This window comes from Camponotus floridanus, unplaced genomic scaffold, assembly GCF_003227725.1.
Source record: "Camponotus floridanus strain SB8 unplaced genomic scaffold, Cflo_v7.5 scaffold8, whole genome shotgun sequence".
NCBI classification, from domain to species: Eukaryota; Metazoa; Arthropoda; class Insecta; order Hymenoptera; family Formicidae; genus Camponotus; species Camponotus floridanus.
In genome coordinates, this window is record NW_020229849.1 from 511758 (window position 1) to 527724 (window position 15967).

At 28.2% G+C, this 15967-nt stretch overlaps 2 protein-coding genes across 2 annotated transcripts; one reads left to right on the forward strand and one right to left on the reverse strand.

Annotated features, from left to right (window-relative positions):
* Positions 1 to 64: 64 nt before the first annotated feature.
* Positions 65 to 1450, forward strand: LOC105250041 (calcyclin-binding protein). The gene is made up of 2 exons (XM_011255906.3): positions 65 to 320; positions 545 to 1450. Exons 1-2 carry the CDS (start codon positions 300 to 302, stop codon positions 1202 to 1204), a joined length of 681 nt encoding a protein of 226 aa, XP_011254208.1. The 5' UTR covers positions 65 to 299; the 3' UTR covers positions 1205 to 1450.
* Positions 1451 to 5471: 4021 nt separating this feature from the next.
* Positions 5472 to 14200, reverse strand: LOC105250040 (1-acyl-sn-glycerol-3-phosphate acyltransferase alpha). Its single transcript, XM_011255905.3, has 5 exons — positions 13747 to 14200; positions 8256 to 8571; positions 8019 to 8184; positions 6216 to 6362; positions 5472 to 6154 (listed from the first exon to the last, which is right to left on the reverse strand). The coding sequence occupies exons 1-5, from the start codon at positions 13929 to 13931 to the stop codon at positions 6147 to 6149; spliced, it is 822 nt and encodes a 273-aa protein (XP_011254207.1). The 5' UTR covers positions 13932 to 14200; the 3' UTR covers positions 5472 to 6146.
* Positions 14201 to 15967: the final 1767 nt, after the last annotated feature.

The following is a 15967-nucleotide window of genomic DNA, read 5'->3' on the forward strand; positions in this document are numbered from 1 at the left end:
TAATTTTTTTTCTACATGTATTTAAATTTTTTCTACATGTTATTTTGAGTGCAGAAAGTGTAACAGTGCAGATATGCAGAACAGATATTTGTGAACACCAGAAACGAAAATTCTGGAAGATTCCAGAGGATGATATTCTACCGTATTTTACCTTCATTTTATCTTCGAATGTCAGTTCGAGAACATCTACTGTATCTTGGTGTAAAACTTGTGACATCGTGAACATTCTGTAAGAATTGCGAGCCAAACTTTGAATAAAGGAATAACCAAATTTGAGAACTTGAATAATCAAATCAACAATGTCGTCGAAAACTGACGAAGTGAGTGTTGCTAGATTTTTATTTTACATGTTTATTAACAAATTAGCGTTTAATTTAATAATAAGTAGCTTTATATATTTTATTGAATTTTACTTAATTAATTAATTTAATTTATTTACTTATTTTACTGAAAATATTTTACTGAAAATATAAATTTAATTTGACTTGCTCTATTTAAATTTTTATAATTTTGACACATAATTTTAATATTCTTTCTCTCACAGGTGAAATTGGACATCGAGGAGCTCAACAGCTTACTCGAACAGGCTCGTAGACAACGAACTAAAGACATATTAATGCTAGAAATTAGAAGACTACAGACAGAATTGGCAAGGTTACTTGAAGAAAACAAAAATGCAGCCATCAAACCGACAACTCCTTTGTTCAACGGTCCCAAAAAGTGCTACGAAGTGAAATTGAACAATTACGGATGGGATCAGACGCTTACAACAGTCAAAATTTATATAACATTGAAGGATGTTCATCAGTTGCCCAAGCAAGCCATCATCTGCAACTTCACAGACAAGTCTTTGGATCTGCGAGTACTCGGTTTGGACAAAAAAAATTATAACTTGCCAATCAACAATTTGTGCGCCGAGATCGACACCGAGAGGAGTAGTTTTAAAGTGAAGACCGATATGATCGTCGTGTTACTAGCGAAAAAAGTTGCCAAAGACTGGTCTCATATCACATTAGTGGAAAAGAGAATCAAGGATGCGAAATCATCTGTACCAGAATTGGGAGAAGATAGCGATCCCAGCGCTAGTCTAATGAATCTCATGAAGAAGATGTATCAGGATGGCGACGATGAGATGAAGAAAACAATAGCAAAGGCATGGACCGAGAGCCAAGAGAAACAGAGAAGCGGTACAATGGATTTGTAATTCCGGTATTGATCTACGAGATCTCGTAGATCTAAAAGTGTTAGGTAATACATCTTGCGTTTTCTTTTTTGCGTTTGATACATCAAGTGTAATATAAACTTTATAGTATTTAAAATAAAAAGTATAGAATTATAGAAGAACACATTATACATATTTATTCTTTCTCAATAAAAAGAAACTATGTATGTAGCATTAGTGTAACAACAAATTGTTGACCTTAAGGCACTTTTTTTTAATACTTTTAATTTCAAAATCAAGAAACAACATAATTTAGATTTTAATTTGTGCAAGTATTTAATCGATAAAATTTATATTTGAGTATTTAACTTGAATATTAAGATATTCTTTTTAACTTTTTATCGTTTTATATTTCTATATTGTTTAACTGTCACATTTAGTAATAGTTATACCATTGATACTACAATATCGAAAGATTCATTGTATGTTGCTGCCGTTTGCATCTTCATTTTTGCCATTTTTGTATGTTTGCTATTGGAGAGATAAATAATATACTCTTAACTAAAATCAAATATCTTTATTTATTTGTTCTTGCATTTTGTAAACTGTCCCTTAATTTACATTACAATTATTTATATTAATATAATGAAACTCATTAATAAACTTGATCAATATGACCCTTGTGTTTACAGACAAATAAAAAATTGGTATCACATAAATGTATAATTCGTTGAATCTCGTTTGTGATTGTTATGTAATATTTGCTGTGATTGTTCAGTAAATATTATGTCGTGACAAATGCACAGCCCAAGTACAAACTCTTTGGAATAATAAATTATTCTTTGGAACGATAAGTTACTCTAATTTTATGTAACTTTTGTGTTCTATCACAAAATAATCAATCGATGCAATAGATACATTTGTATTTAAGAAAATTTAAATCTATAAATTTAAATCTATAATTAAATCTATAAATTTAAATCTATAATTAAATCTATAATTCTATCTATATATCTTTATAATTCTTACTAAAGTAAAAATAGAATGATACGCTGTGTATGTAAAAATTATCGTGTGACACAGTTGCTCTTTGCAAATTGGCACTGAGGTGATAAATGACTCGATGGGCAGACTTTGTTAAATAAAACGTTGTTTAAAGATGTATATACACTTATTTTTATTCTTTAATTAATCACAAATACTATTGTAATACTTATGTATTTATGATCAATCATCTTTTCATAATTAAATGACACGTTAATTAATTAAAATAATAAAACACGTTCTTTATTTTTGAGAATAGATGTTGATAATATAGATTATTTTTTCTCAAATCGCAAAAACTTTACTCCAAATTTCTATTTATTCATGCACGAAATATTATTCGATTACGCTAGAAATCGTACATTAAACGCAGCGTTATCGCGTTTGATTGAAAATTGTGCGTTTTTTTCATTCATCAGGAAGATAATACTAATGTGAAAGTATTTCAAATGCTTACATGATTTTACCTACTACTCGAAAAATTTTAGAAGTTCCAGATATAATATAGTTTCAATAAAAATTACATTCTCCTCTATCGCGAGCCTTTCGTGGATGAATATATTATTATCGAAATACGTTTCTTTTCGATCAAGATATATCTGATAAACGAGAGAATTTCCAAGTATTTTTTTCTGCTACGACTGAAGATTCAATTCATTTTTAATCATGATATAAAAATATTTGTGCAATCTTGCAGAGCATAATCATCACGATAAAACAAATATGTCATAATAGTACAATAACATATAATACAACAGCAGCAACAACTGAAGTGTATCTTACAAAATTTATAAATAGCGCTAAAAGATACACATTTAACACTGACAATAATAATTGGCCGTCACCATTTATATCGCATTTTGATCACAATTATCACATTTAACGAGAAACATGGAGCGAATCCGAATCAAAGAATATTTGAATAAGATTATAGATTAAATATAGAATAAATATTATATAATATTATATAAATTAATATTATTATATAATATATAAATTAATATTATATAAATTAATATTATTATATAATATTATATAAATTAATACAAAAAGTGAAGACGCAACGATTTATCTTAATACAATATTTAAAATGACTTATGTCAATTTTTCTACATAAATTGCTCTCTTATATATGTGATATTTTTAAGTTATAATTTACAATTGGATTAATCGTAGAACATTTGACAAGTCGTACAATGTTTTGAAATATCTATATCCGTATAATACATTTTAGGTGTAGAAATTTTCTGATTATCTTGATTTATAAAGATTAGGAAGCTATCAAAAGTCAATGCAATTTATTATTTAATGACTAAATAAACAATAGATTATAGTTATTGTTTGAATTGCATTACAGCTATCATGTACCTGTTATAACTTATGACAAGATTAATTGATGCAGAAAAGATAAACATAATATCACAGTATAAAAGTCAATAATTAAACGATTGTATAATCATGTTATTCGTGATAATTATAAAGGACTTTGTAACTGAATAAGCATTTATAATTCTACATCAAATCCATCTTTTTTTTGTATTGGAATTTGTATTGTACAATATTGGAAAACGCAAAAGACATATCAGTAAATATATACAGGCCCAGACTTTGAGATCTTATAGGAAATTTAATTCTGAACAAAAAATTTCCCATAAACATAGGTCGAATAATGCTTTTTTATGAAGTTATCGCTCAAAAACCTCTGAAGGAAGAGCAAAAGGTGAAAGGAAAATGAAATAAAAAGAAAATGAAACTAAATAAATTTCTTGAAAAAAACGATAAAAATAAAAAATAAAAATCTTTTTCTTTTATGAAAATAAAATAAAAGTTAGTTAAAAACAAATTATTTTATTTTCATGAAAGAAAAAGATTTTTATTTTTATTTTTATCGTTTTTTTTCAAGAAATTTATTTAGTTTCATTTTCTTTTTATTTCATTTTCCTTTCACCTTTTGCTCTTCCTTCAGAAGTTTTTCGGCGATAACTTCTTAAGGAAGCATTTTCATGTTTATCGGAAATTTTTTCTTCAGAATTAAATTTCCTATAAGATCTCAAAGTCTGACTGCAACGTTCGGGGCCACCTTGTATATACACTGAAAATAGCATTGATATCGGAAGAAAAATAAAAGCGTAGTTGACGCAATGCTTTTTTAATTAGTTTGTTTTTTTCCATCAACGACAAAGTTAATTAGTTAGGATATTCTTTTTATAAATTGCAACAAATTAGTAATAAAACATTATGTCAACTATGCCATAAACTGAACACAGTCTCTCTAATTTGAGGAAATAATATAAAAGAAAGCATTGACTTTACATAGGATGTCGCATTTTATCCCTACTAAAGAAAATAGGGACATACTAATTAAATATACAATAGATATATGTAAACATTCAAACACACCCGAGAAATGTCCAGAAATTTAATTTGATATCTAAAAAATGGTCACACTCAGCCACGATCAATCTTTCGTGTCGCAATCATAATTAAAAAAATGTATGTACACTACAGTATAATATGATTATATAATGTGTGCTTTAAATTTAATATTACTCTATAGTTAGTATAATATTATTTCCCTTATATTTTACCTCGATTATAGTTGATTAAAAAAATAAATCGATAGAGTTAAATTTTACAGAGAAATACATATTTAAAAATTTCCTAAATAATATTGTGTAAAAATTGAATCCCTTTCTAGATATTTAAAATTAAAACTCTGTACTTCTGTAATTCTGTAATTATAGTTACATCTAAAATCTTCATTCATACAAAGAATATTCCGTATAAAACAAATGGAAGCATAAAACAGACAAGTGGTACAAGTATACCTTATTTGTATAATAAAATATATCTAATATAATTTAGTGAAATCCATTAGGTATAAGTAATTACATTAACAATGTTCCCATAATTTACAAAATGCATTCTAATGAATCATATTTACAACTCGTAATACGAAAAATCGTTAAATGTTTTCTCTTCTTTTTTTTTCTTTCCTACTCGCGTCTATGGCAAAGAGTGCTGTATAGTTTACAATACGCTGTTTTTCAAAACGTTTTATATCTAATTAATTAATTAATTAATTATGTGTTATGTGTAATATTTATAATCCTTCTGCACACAATTTTTCCAGTCAGTTTTTATGCTTCTTTTTCATTTTTTTCTTAGTTTCGAAATGCATACCTTTAAGTTAAAACAATTTCTTGTTTATTCTATAATAAAATATGTCTATAAATATATCTATAAATATATCTATAAATATATCTATAGATATATCTACGAATTTTTATGTATAGCGAGTGACGTTTGTACATCAATGATAAGAATTAGGTAACTATAATGATAAGAACCTCGGTAACTAGCTACGTGAACGAAAGAATTACAGAAAAAGCTATCTAAACTTTCGGTTTGTGTACTAAAAATAAAATAATAAGGAACCCCGCACATTTTATATGAAAAAAGTGCCTTCGGTCAAATCGATTGAAATTGAAATATATTGTAGTTTAAGTGATGCTGGTTAAAAGTTTCCTTGGGCAAAAAGCTCAAAAATCAAAAATATAAAAAATACAATAATTTGAAATGGATTAAAGTTTCCCTCTTCGAATCATCGCATCTTTTGTACTTTTGATTTTTGGATTTTTTGCCCGAGGGAACTTTCAATCAGCACCATTTAAGCTACAACATATTTCAATTTCAGCCAATTTGACGAAGCCACTTTTTTCACATAAAATGTGCGGGGTCTTTTACGAAAGAGAATAAGAAATGTGTACAATGTATATTGTGTATATAAAATTTAACGCTACCTCTCTTTACTCTTTAAAGATGTTGAAATATAAATTAAAATAATATCATAAGAGAATGTTAAGCAGATACTTAGTTTTTGGTTCCCGCGCGGAGGCTTATTCGCTACTCTTGTAAAAGAGTATCTGTTTAGTCTCTCTTATTCCCCTGCAAGAAGAGGTTGCTCGTTATGGTCCACCGGATGACGATCATTCAGTATAGGACTTACCGGCAGCGAGGGATAGCTGGATCTCGCGATTCATCGTGTGAAGTACCTCGCTCATGGCACTTCGTGTTTTCTCCAACAATTCTTCGACATTATCGGTGCTGAGTCCCTCCGTAGAGATTGGTGGTAATGTTGTTATGAGAACGCGTCCTTCAATTAAATCAATTACATTTAATAGTTCTAATAATTTCATCTATATTGTTGAAAAAGTTATATTTACGAAAAAATCATTACGTTTAAGGATGTTTTGTATGTACAATCTCAGCAAAAAGTAGCTGAAAATCAATATTGACGAATATATCTACTTTTGGTGTATTTTGAGTAAGAAATTGTGTGGAATATTACAATTTGATCTTAGCTACAGCGCAGAGATGTATTTTTTAATATTTATTGCGTTTTTACTGAAATATTCCGAATTTTGTGAATCGAAATGATTAACTTTTGACAGAGAATTTCGCCTTGTGACAGATACATGGCTAACTTGATTGAATTATATTTAATATCTTTTTAATCAGTTAGTATTTGTATAATATTATTTCACCAAATATTTCCTCTGTATCTAAACCTTTGAAAAATTTTTAACAAATTCTGAATATTATTTCAATGTGTTTTTGTCATTTAAATCGACGTGTTTATTCATTTCCCATAAGAACACATGTTAATTCGGTGCAAATTAATCCTTATAGGATTTTAATTGCTTTTAAAAATCCTTATAACTTGTGAACGCTTTTAAAATCCTTATAACTTGTGAACGCTTCAATGAATCGATTTAAAATTGTATTGAAGATTCTAAACATATGTAAGGATATTCTGTACAATTTTCATTAAATTCGCAATATTTTGAAAATATTACAAAATATCCTTAATCAAAATGATTAACGAATCGATGTGGTTATACGTTTCCTATAAAAACACATGTTAATTCGATGCAAATTAAAATCCTTATAACTTGTGAACGCTTCAGTGAATCGATTTCAAATTGTATTGAAGATTCTAAACATATGTAAGGATATTCTGTACAATTTTCATTAAATTCTCAATATTTTGAAAGTAGGTAGAAAACATCCTCAATCAAAATGATTAACTTTTGGCAGAGAATTTTGCCTTGTGACAGATACATGGCTAACATGATTGAATTATATTTAATATCTTTTTAACCAGTTAGTACTTGTATAACATTATTTGACCAAATATTTCCTCTGTATCTAAACCTTTGCAAATTTTTAACAAATTCTGAATATTATTTCAATGTGTTTTTGTCATTTAAATCGACGTGGTTATACATTTCCCATAAGAACACATGTTAATTCGGTGCAAATTAAAATCTTTAGAACATGTGAACGCTTCAGTGAATCGATTAAAAATTGTACTGAAGATTCTAAACATATGTAAGGATATTCTGTACAATTTTCATTAAATTCTCAATATTTTGAAAATATTACAAAATATCCTTAATCAAAATGATTAATTTTTGGTAGAGAATTTCGCCTTGTGACAGATAATGGTTAACTTGATTGAATTATATTTAATATCTTTTTAACCAGTTAGTACTTGTATAATATTATTTGACCAATATTTCCTCTGTATCTAAACTTTTGCAAATTTTAAACAAATTCTAAATATTATTTCCATGTGTTTTTGTCATTTGAATCGACGTGGTTATACGTTTCCTATAAAAACACATGTTAATAAGATGATCATTGATCTACGTCTTTGAAATTTATCTCTTCAAAATTTAATTAGGTAAAGATCTAATTTTTTAAAATCCTCTTTATTCTGTATGATTAATATTTTACTATTTCTCACCAGAATCAAATCTCTTCTCTTCCGCGGACAAGAAATAATAAGAAGAGAATACAACCGGTAGTATAGGCAATTGCGACGTGATTGCGATATGGAAGGCACCCTTCTTGAAGGGATGTATCTCACCGGTGTTGTGCCTGGTGCCTTCGGGAAATATCCACAGCTTCATCTGCAAAGCAGCAGAAAGTAGCAGCAAAAACCTTTGATAATCAATGCGATTTTTATCGCGCGAGATGTTACCTTCTTGGTCTTGAGTTCTTTTGTGGCAGAATTGAGCACGGATCGTGCTTTCTCGGAATTCATTCTGTCGATGAAAATTAGACCGGACAGCCATGCACCAAGGCCGACTGGCCACGCGTAAAAGATCTCTTTTTTGGCGACGGCGGTGCACTTGTCCATCACTGGCCACAGATGAAACATCCCCTGGACGTCTAACGAGCTCTGATGATTCGCCACGATTATGCATGCCCTGTCTTCCTCCAGGTGTTCCCTGCCTCTGAGCTCCCAGCGCAATCCCAGCAGAGTGCTAATGGGCTGGCACAGCGCCGATGCCCACCTGGAAAATACCTTTCACATAGCACAACTGCCACTTGATAGAGACAAGTATCAAGTATCTTTATTTTGTGTAATTTTGTTAGATATAACGGCAAGAAAAAGAATTCTCTTGATTTCACGTAAACTTCAAGTTCGTGTGCTTAAATATTATTATTATATTAATTATTATATCAATGAATTCTTTTTCTATTTTATTATTATATTAATTATTATATTATGATGTTAATCTCTCGACGAATGTTTTATATAATTTTATAAAAAAATGATTAAATGTGAAAGTATACCTCGTTTCTATTTGTAATATTTTGATTTTATCATGCCAAGAAGAAGATAAGATATATATATATATATATATATATATATATATTTTAGTGTCATATACAATAGAATTTACATATGTTTTAAAAATTATGTAAAACTTTCTATTAGCATTTACTTTATTATAGTTTGAAAATGTCTTTTCTTGTAAAAAATATATATTTTTTTGTAAAAGAATTATATTAACATTCTAAAGAATGCAAAATCCTATTTCTTATGATTTTATAAAATCGGAGTGGAATAACATAACTGTGGAATAATCTAATGTATAATTTCATGAATGAGATTTGCAAATATATAAATATCATCAATTAAATGATAAAATATTCTATTTAAGAAAATTTATTATCTATTTAAAAGATTATTATCTATTTAAAAGAGAAAAAATCTCAAAGACAAATAATGCATAAATAATTTACAGATGATTATTATTAAGGAACAGTCAGTCAAATATTAAGGAAGATTTAAAGAAGATTATTTAATGATTTAGATTTAGACTGTCCTTTTAAGAATTCATCTTGGCCGCCTCGAAAGTTATTTTTAAAATAACATAAATTAGCATAAATTTATTTATAATAATATTAATATTTTTAAAATTGAACATTCTAAAGAAATTTATACTTTGTACTATGTACTTTCATATTTGTTTTCTAAAAGAGATCATTTATCTCAATAAACTCAATAACACGGCATAAATTTTGTTTGTAAAAAATAAACAGATTACAAGCAGTGGATATCAGGAAGTAAATTCATTTGAAAGTATTTTTAAAGAATAGTTAACTTTTATGTTTTTTTCTTTTATATTTTTAAGAAATACGAAAAAAAATGAAATACTATAGATATACTATAGATATTGAAATAATGAATTAAAGAAATTGAAATAATAAAGAGAAAGAAAATAATCAATAGGCAAATTTGTGTCGATAAATGACAGGTTTGAAAGATCTAAAAATTACAATTTCTGCTATTTTAAAAATAACAATGAGTATCGATATTATCGATGTATTGCAAACATTTTAAATTATTGCTAATTATTCTTAATCAATGAAATAAAACTTAGCGTTAATAAATATATATTTCCATAGATAGAAAAAATATATATAAATATATATTTTAATAATAATATATATAGATAATAAATATATATTTAATATATAAATATAATATTATTAATTTAATAATAATATATATAGATAATAAATATATATTTCCAGAGATAGAAAAAATACTCGGTATCTGAAATACCTCGAGATGTTGACAGCATTATCAATTACAAAAACATTTAATATCAACGAAGCGAGATAAAAAGCAAATTAGATAATATCGCGCGAGATTTCCAATCGACCAACCATCTCTTATTAATTACTCCCACGCTCCTCGGAGATCTTTTTTTGCAACGTTAATGTGACGTAAAATGTTAAGTGTGAAATATAAATATTACTTTGGTATTTATATTACACAGAAAAAAGAAGTGTCAAATCAAAACTTATATATTTAAACTAACGTGTTCATTGTTTCGTATATACGCAACAATTTATAATTTTCTTGGAAGAATTTAATAATTTTAAATTTCAATAATATTATAGTCTTATTTTAATATTGTAATTGTCACCTCAAGAATATATAATTATTTAATTCTACTTTCGGAAAATTATTTTTGATTTAAAAATATTATTTTCTATCCAAGATTGTTTCTTTCCCATTCGAGAAAATTAAATCTTCAATCATAAGACTATATTTTTCTCAAATGAACTGGTTTCATTCGAATAATTATTCAAGCAATTATATTTTTCTTTAAGGATGTTTTGTATGTACAATCTCAGCAAAAAGCTAAAAATCAATATTAACGAACATATCCACTTCTTGGGAGAATTTAATAATTTTAAATTTTAATAATATTATAGTCTTATTTTAATATTGTAATTGTCACCTCAAGAATATATAATTATTTAATTCTACTTTCGGAAAATTATAATCTTTGATTTAAAAATATTATTTTCTATCCAACATTGTTTCTTTCCCATTCGAGAAAATTAAATCTTCAATCATAAGAATATATTTTTCTCGATTGAACTATATCAAATGGCTTCGTTCAAATAAGCAATTATATTTTTCTTGAATTAACGCAATATAATCTCATTTCAAGATTTCCATGTTAAAATTAAATATATTTTCAAACCAAGAATGTCCTTTTTTTCTGTGTCCTGAATTTATATGTTTATACATAGAAAAAAATAAGTGTCAAATCAAAATTTATATACTTAAACTAACGCGTTCTTTGTTTCGTATATACGCAAAACAATTTATAATCTTTTTGGAAGAATTTAATAATTTTAAATTTCAATGATATTACAGTCTTATTTTAATATTGTAATTGTCACCTCAAGAATATATAATTATTTAATTCTACTTTAAGAAAATTATAATCTTTGATTTAAAAATGTTATTTTCTATCCAACATTGTTTCTTTCCCATTCGAGAAAATTAAATCTTCAATCATAAGACTATATTTTTCTCAAATGAACTGGTTTCATTCGAATAATTATTCAAGCAATAAAATGGCTTCATTCGAATAATTATTCAAGCAATTATATTTTTCTTTAAGAATGTTTTGCATGTACAATCTCAGCAAAAAGTAGCTAAAAATCAATATTAACGAACATATCCACTTCTTGGAAGAATTTAATAATTTTAAATTTTAATAATATTATAGTCTTATTTTAATATTGTAATTGTCACCTCAAGAATATATAATTATTTAATTCTACTTTCGGAAAATTATAATCTTTGATTTAAAAATATTATTTTCAATCCAACATTGCTTCTTTTTCATTCGAGAAAATTAAATCTTCAATCATAAGACTATATTTTCCTGAATTGAACTGGTTTCATTCGAATAATTATTCAAACAATAAAATGGCTTCATTCAAATAATTATTCAAGCAATTATATTTTTCTTTAAGGATGTTTTGTATGTACAATCTCAGCAAAAAGTAGCTAAAAATCAATATTGACGAATATCCACTTTTGGTGTATTTTGAGTATGAGAAATTGTGTGGAATATTATAATTTGATCTTAGCTACAGTGCAGAGATGTATTTTTTAATATTTATTGCGTTTTTACTGAAATATTCTGAATTTTGTTAATCGAAATGATTAACTTTTGGCAGAGAATTTTACCTTGTGACAGATACATGGCTAATTTCATTGAATTATATTTAATATCTTTTTAATCAGTTAGTACTTGTATAATATTATTTGAACAAATATTTTCTTTGTATCTAAGCTTTTGCAAATTTTAAACAAATTTTGAATATTATTTCCATGTGTTTTTGTCATTTGAATCGACGTGGTTATACGTTTCCCATAAGAACACATGTTAATTCGATGCAAATTAAAATCCTTATAACTTATAAACGCTTTAAGTGAATCGATTTAAAAATTGTACTGAAGATTCTAAACATATGTAAGGACATTCTGTACAATTTTCATTATTCTCAATATTTTGAAAATAGGTAGAAAACATCCTCAATCGAAATGATTAACTCTTGGCAGAGAATTTTGCCTTTTGACAGATACATGGCTAACTTGATTGAATTATATTTAATATCTTTTTAATCAGTTAGCACTTGTATAATATTATTTGACCAAATATTTCCTCTGTATCTAAACTTTTGCAAATTTTAAACAAATTTTGAATATTTCCATATGTTTTTGTCATTTGAATCGTGGTTATACGTTTCCCATAAGAACACATGTTAATTCGATGCAAATTAAAATCCTTATAACTTATGAACGCTTTAGTGAATTGATTTAAAAATTGTACAGAAGATTCTAATCATACGTAAGGGCATTCTGTACAATTTTCATTAAATTCTCAATATTTTGAAAGTAGCTAGAAAACATCCTCAATCAAAATGATTAACTTTTGGCAGAGAATTTTGCCTTGTGACATGGCTAACTTGATTGAATTATATTTAATATCTTTTTAATCAGTTAGTACTTGTATAATATTATTTGACCAAATATTTCCTCTGTATCTAAACTTTTGCAAATTTTCAACGAATTCTGAATATTATTTCCATACGTTTTTATCATACGTTTCCCAAAAGGACACATGTTAATTCGGTACAAATTAAAATCCTTATAACTTGTGAACACTTTAGTGAATCAATTTAAAAATTGTACTAAAGATTCTAACCATATGTAAGGACATTCTGTACAATTTTCATTAAATTCTCAATATTTTAAAAATATATACAAAACATCCTTAATTAACGTGATATAATCTCATTTCAAGATTTCCATGTTAAAACTAAATATATTTGCAAAACAAGAATGTCTTTTTTTTCTGTGTATTTTATCGATGCAATTATATAACAGGGGAAGTTACTCATTTTCTCATCGATCGAAGAGGTGCAAGTTTAAATCTCCTCTGCTCATGAACACAAACATCGCCGCGCTGTCACGACCTTTGCAAATAACAACCACAAATACCGGCATTATCGCCATCACCGCCACCCACTGAACAACCAGCGAGTGCCGGTCAATAAATTCCCGTGGTCGTTCTCGGCGGTTCCCGCGTCCGCCGCGACGCCTGTCAACCTGGCACGAGGAAGCCCACTCGCACGAGGGGATAACACACGAGCGCAATAATACACAAGCAATAATATCGATCGGTCGCCGGACTATGGGGGTTTTCGGCGAGACACCCACAGACGCGCCGTGTGTCGCGCGAATACATTTTTCTCATGAGACGTCACATTTTCGGAGCACCTTCGAAATGCTCCAGCTCGAGGGACTCGATCGCGCGACACACGTGCTTCTCTTTCCTCGCTAAAAGGCACCCTGTACTAACAGAAAATTCTTAACGTTGCCAGGTCGCAGCGAGATGAAGGGCATCAGGAGGATCGCGTTCATCATCACGAGGCCGTAATAGACCAGGAACTTGAAGTAGTAGCGGAAGGTGCGGCTGGTCTCGTAGAGGAACGGCAGCACGAGGATGAAGCCGACGAGGATCACCTCGTAGCACGATGGGGCCATTTTTCGCGGAGCCGAGGAAACGTCGTCGTTGACAGGTCGGAGTTGACGGATGAGAAATCGTCGAGTTTATCCGGGCGTGGACGTTTTTCGTTTCCGCCTTCCTCTTCCCCGAGGAGAAAACGTCCCGGCTCTTGCTCCTGGCTCTTTATTCGGGCGTTCCCTCGCCCAGACCTTCGCTTCAAAGCGATGCCACCCGGCAGGATTCTCGGCCTCACCACTCCAGCTAAGCAACGCAACGCGCTGCTGCGCAGACTGACACTGTCGTCCGCCGACAGTTTGATTTTAAATGTCGTCGTTTGTAGCAGAAAGAGAGAGATAGAGAGAGAAAGAGAGAGAGAGAGAGAATACATGGTAGTTCTACCCCTACTATAGCTGATCCCCTCGGCTGATGCATCCGCGTGTACGAGACCTCGGGTTCTCTCGCACTCGAAGCAAAATGTTTTAAATTTAGAGGAAAAAAATTACAGTTTTGATTTCGAGCTTTCTGAGGATTAATGCACAGTAAAAAATTTTGTGTTAAATTTAACATATTTCACATGTCCCAATTTATCCACTCTAATTTTAATTTAACAGAAGGTAAGTATGTAAATAAATAACACAAGAAATATGTTTAAAAATTAACGCAAAAGTGTAACGCTTAAACTTGAAATCTGGAAATAGAGTTTATGTTAAATTAACATATTTATAATGTTAAATTTAATTAAAAGAAAATGTTATTCTTACATTTTTATGAATAACAGAAGTATAAATAACAGAAGAGGTATGTCGATCTAACATATGGAAACTGTTATAGAGAGAAAAATAACACAACTTATCTGTTTATTTTAACACATAACATATTTCATCAAAAATTCGTGCATTTACATATTATTTGTGTTGTTTTAACTCTTAGAAACGGTGAATATTAACTCAACGCAGAAATGTCAAAATAACGCAACGATAATATGTTACACTAACATAAGAGTATGTTAAAAATTTAACACAAAATTTTTACACGAGAAAATTTTAACAGAAATACAAAATGTTTTTTACCGTGTGATAATTACGTAGAATTATGAAATGTTTATTGTCAAATATGTAATATCATATTGGCTATTATAATTGGATTACGTAGAGCGCGGGTCCGCTAATTTTGAAAGTTCACGAGAGGGATCAATAATATTCCATTATTTGTGAGGGGTTTCTTAATTATTTATAATTATCGTCAATGAGAGAGCATTTTGAACAGTAATTAAATTTTTAATCTTGAAATTTGATATGTTTTAATGAATAGAATGAAAATAAAAGAGCGTCTAAAAATAATAATTAATATTAATATTAATATTAATATTAATATTGGTTTAATTTTTCTCAACTTTAATTTTCTTGAAAAAATGTTTCATATATTATAATTATATACTCATACAAAATTGAATATAATTATAAAACTATACTTAATTGTGCATAAATATATATAATAATACATATGTATAAGGGTGATTCATTTTAATCTTAACAGGCAAATATTTTGAAAAATATGCGAGATACGAAAAAAAGTTTCAGACAAAAGTTATATGATTTAAAAGGAGATATAAGAAGATGTTATTAATTTGATCTTAAATAGTTACTTGAAGGTCCCGTGAAGGTCACGCTCAATTTTTTAAATGGATTTTGTATATATCAAGTTCTTTTACGCGTAAAAGAATTCTTTTTGCATTTAAAAGTGAACTCAGATTTTGTGGCATAAAAATAAATTCTTTTTAAACCCTTTATACTATCTGGGTACATAAATAAATACATATTTTGCATATTTATATATAATGTTTACAATGTTTTATGTATTTTGTATATAATTGTGTAGCATTGCAAAAGATCTAGATGATATGATGCTAATAAATAAATCTATCTCTCGTTGATATAATTTTTTTGTGAAAGCAAAATTATATATTATTTATCGCACATAAACAATGAGATAGAAAGAAAAATTAATACGAATATACATAATATTAATGTGTTTTTTATTTACTGTATACCATTAATTAAAGAGATGGAGGTTA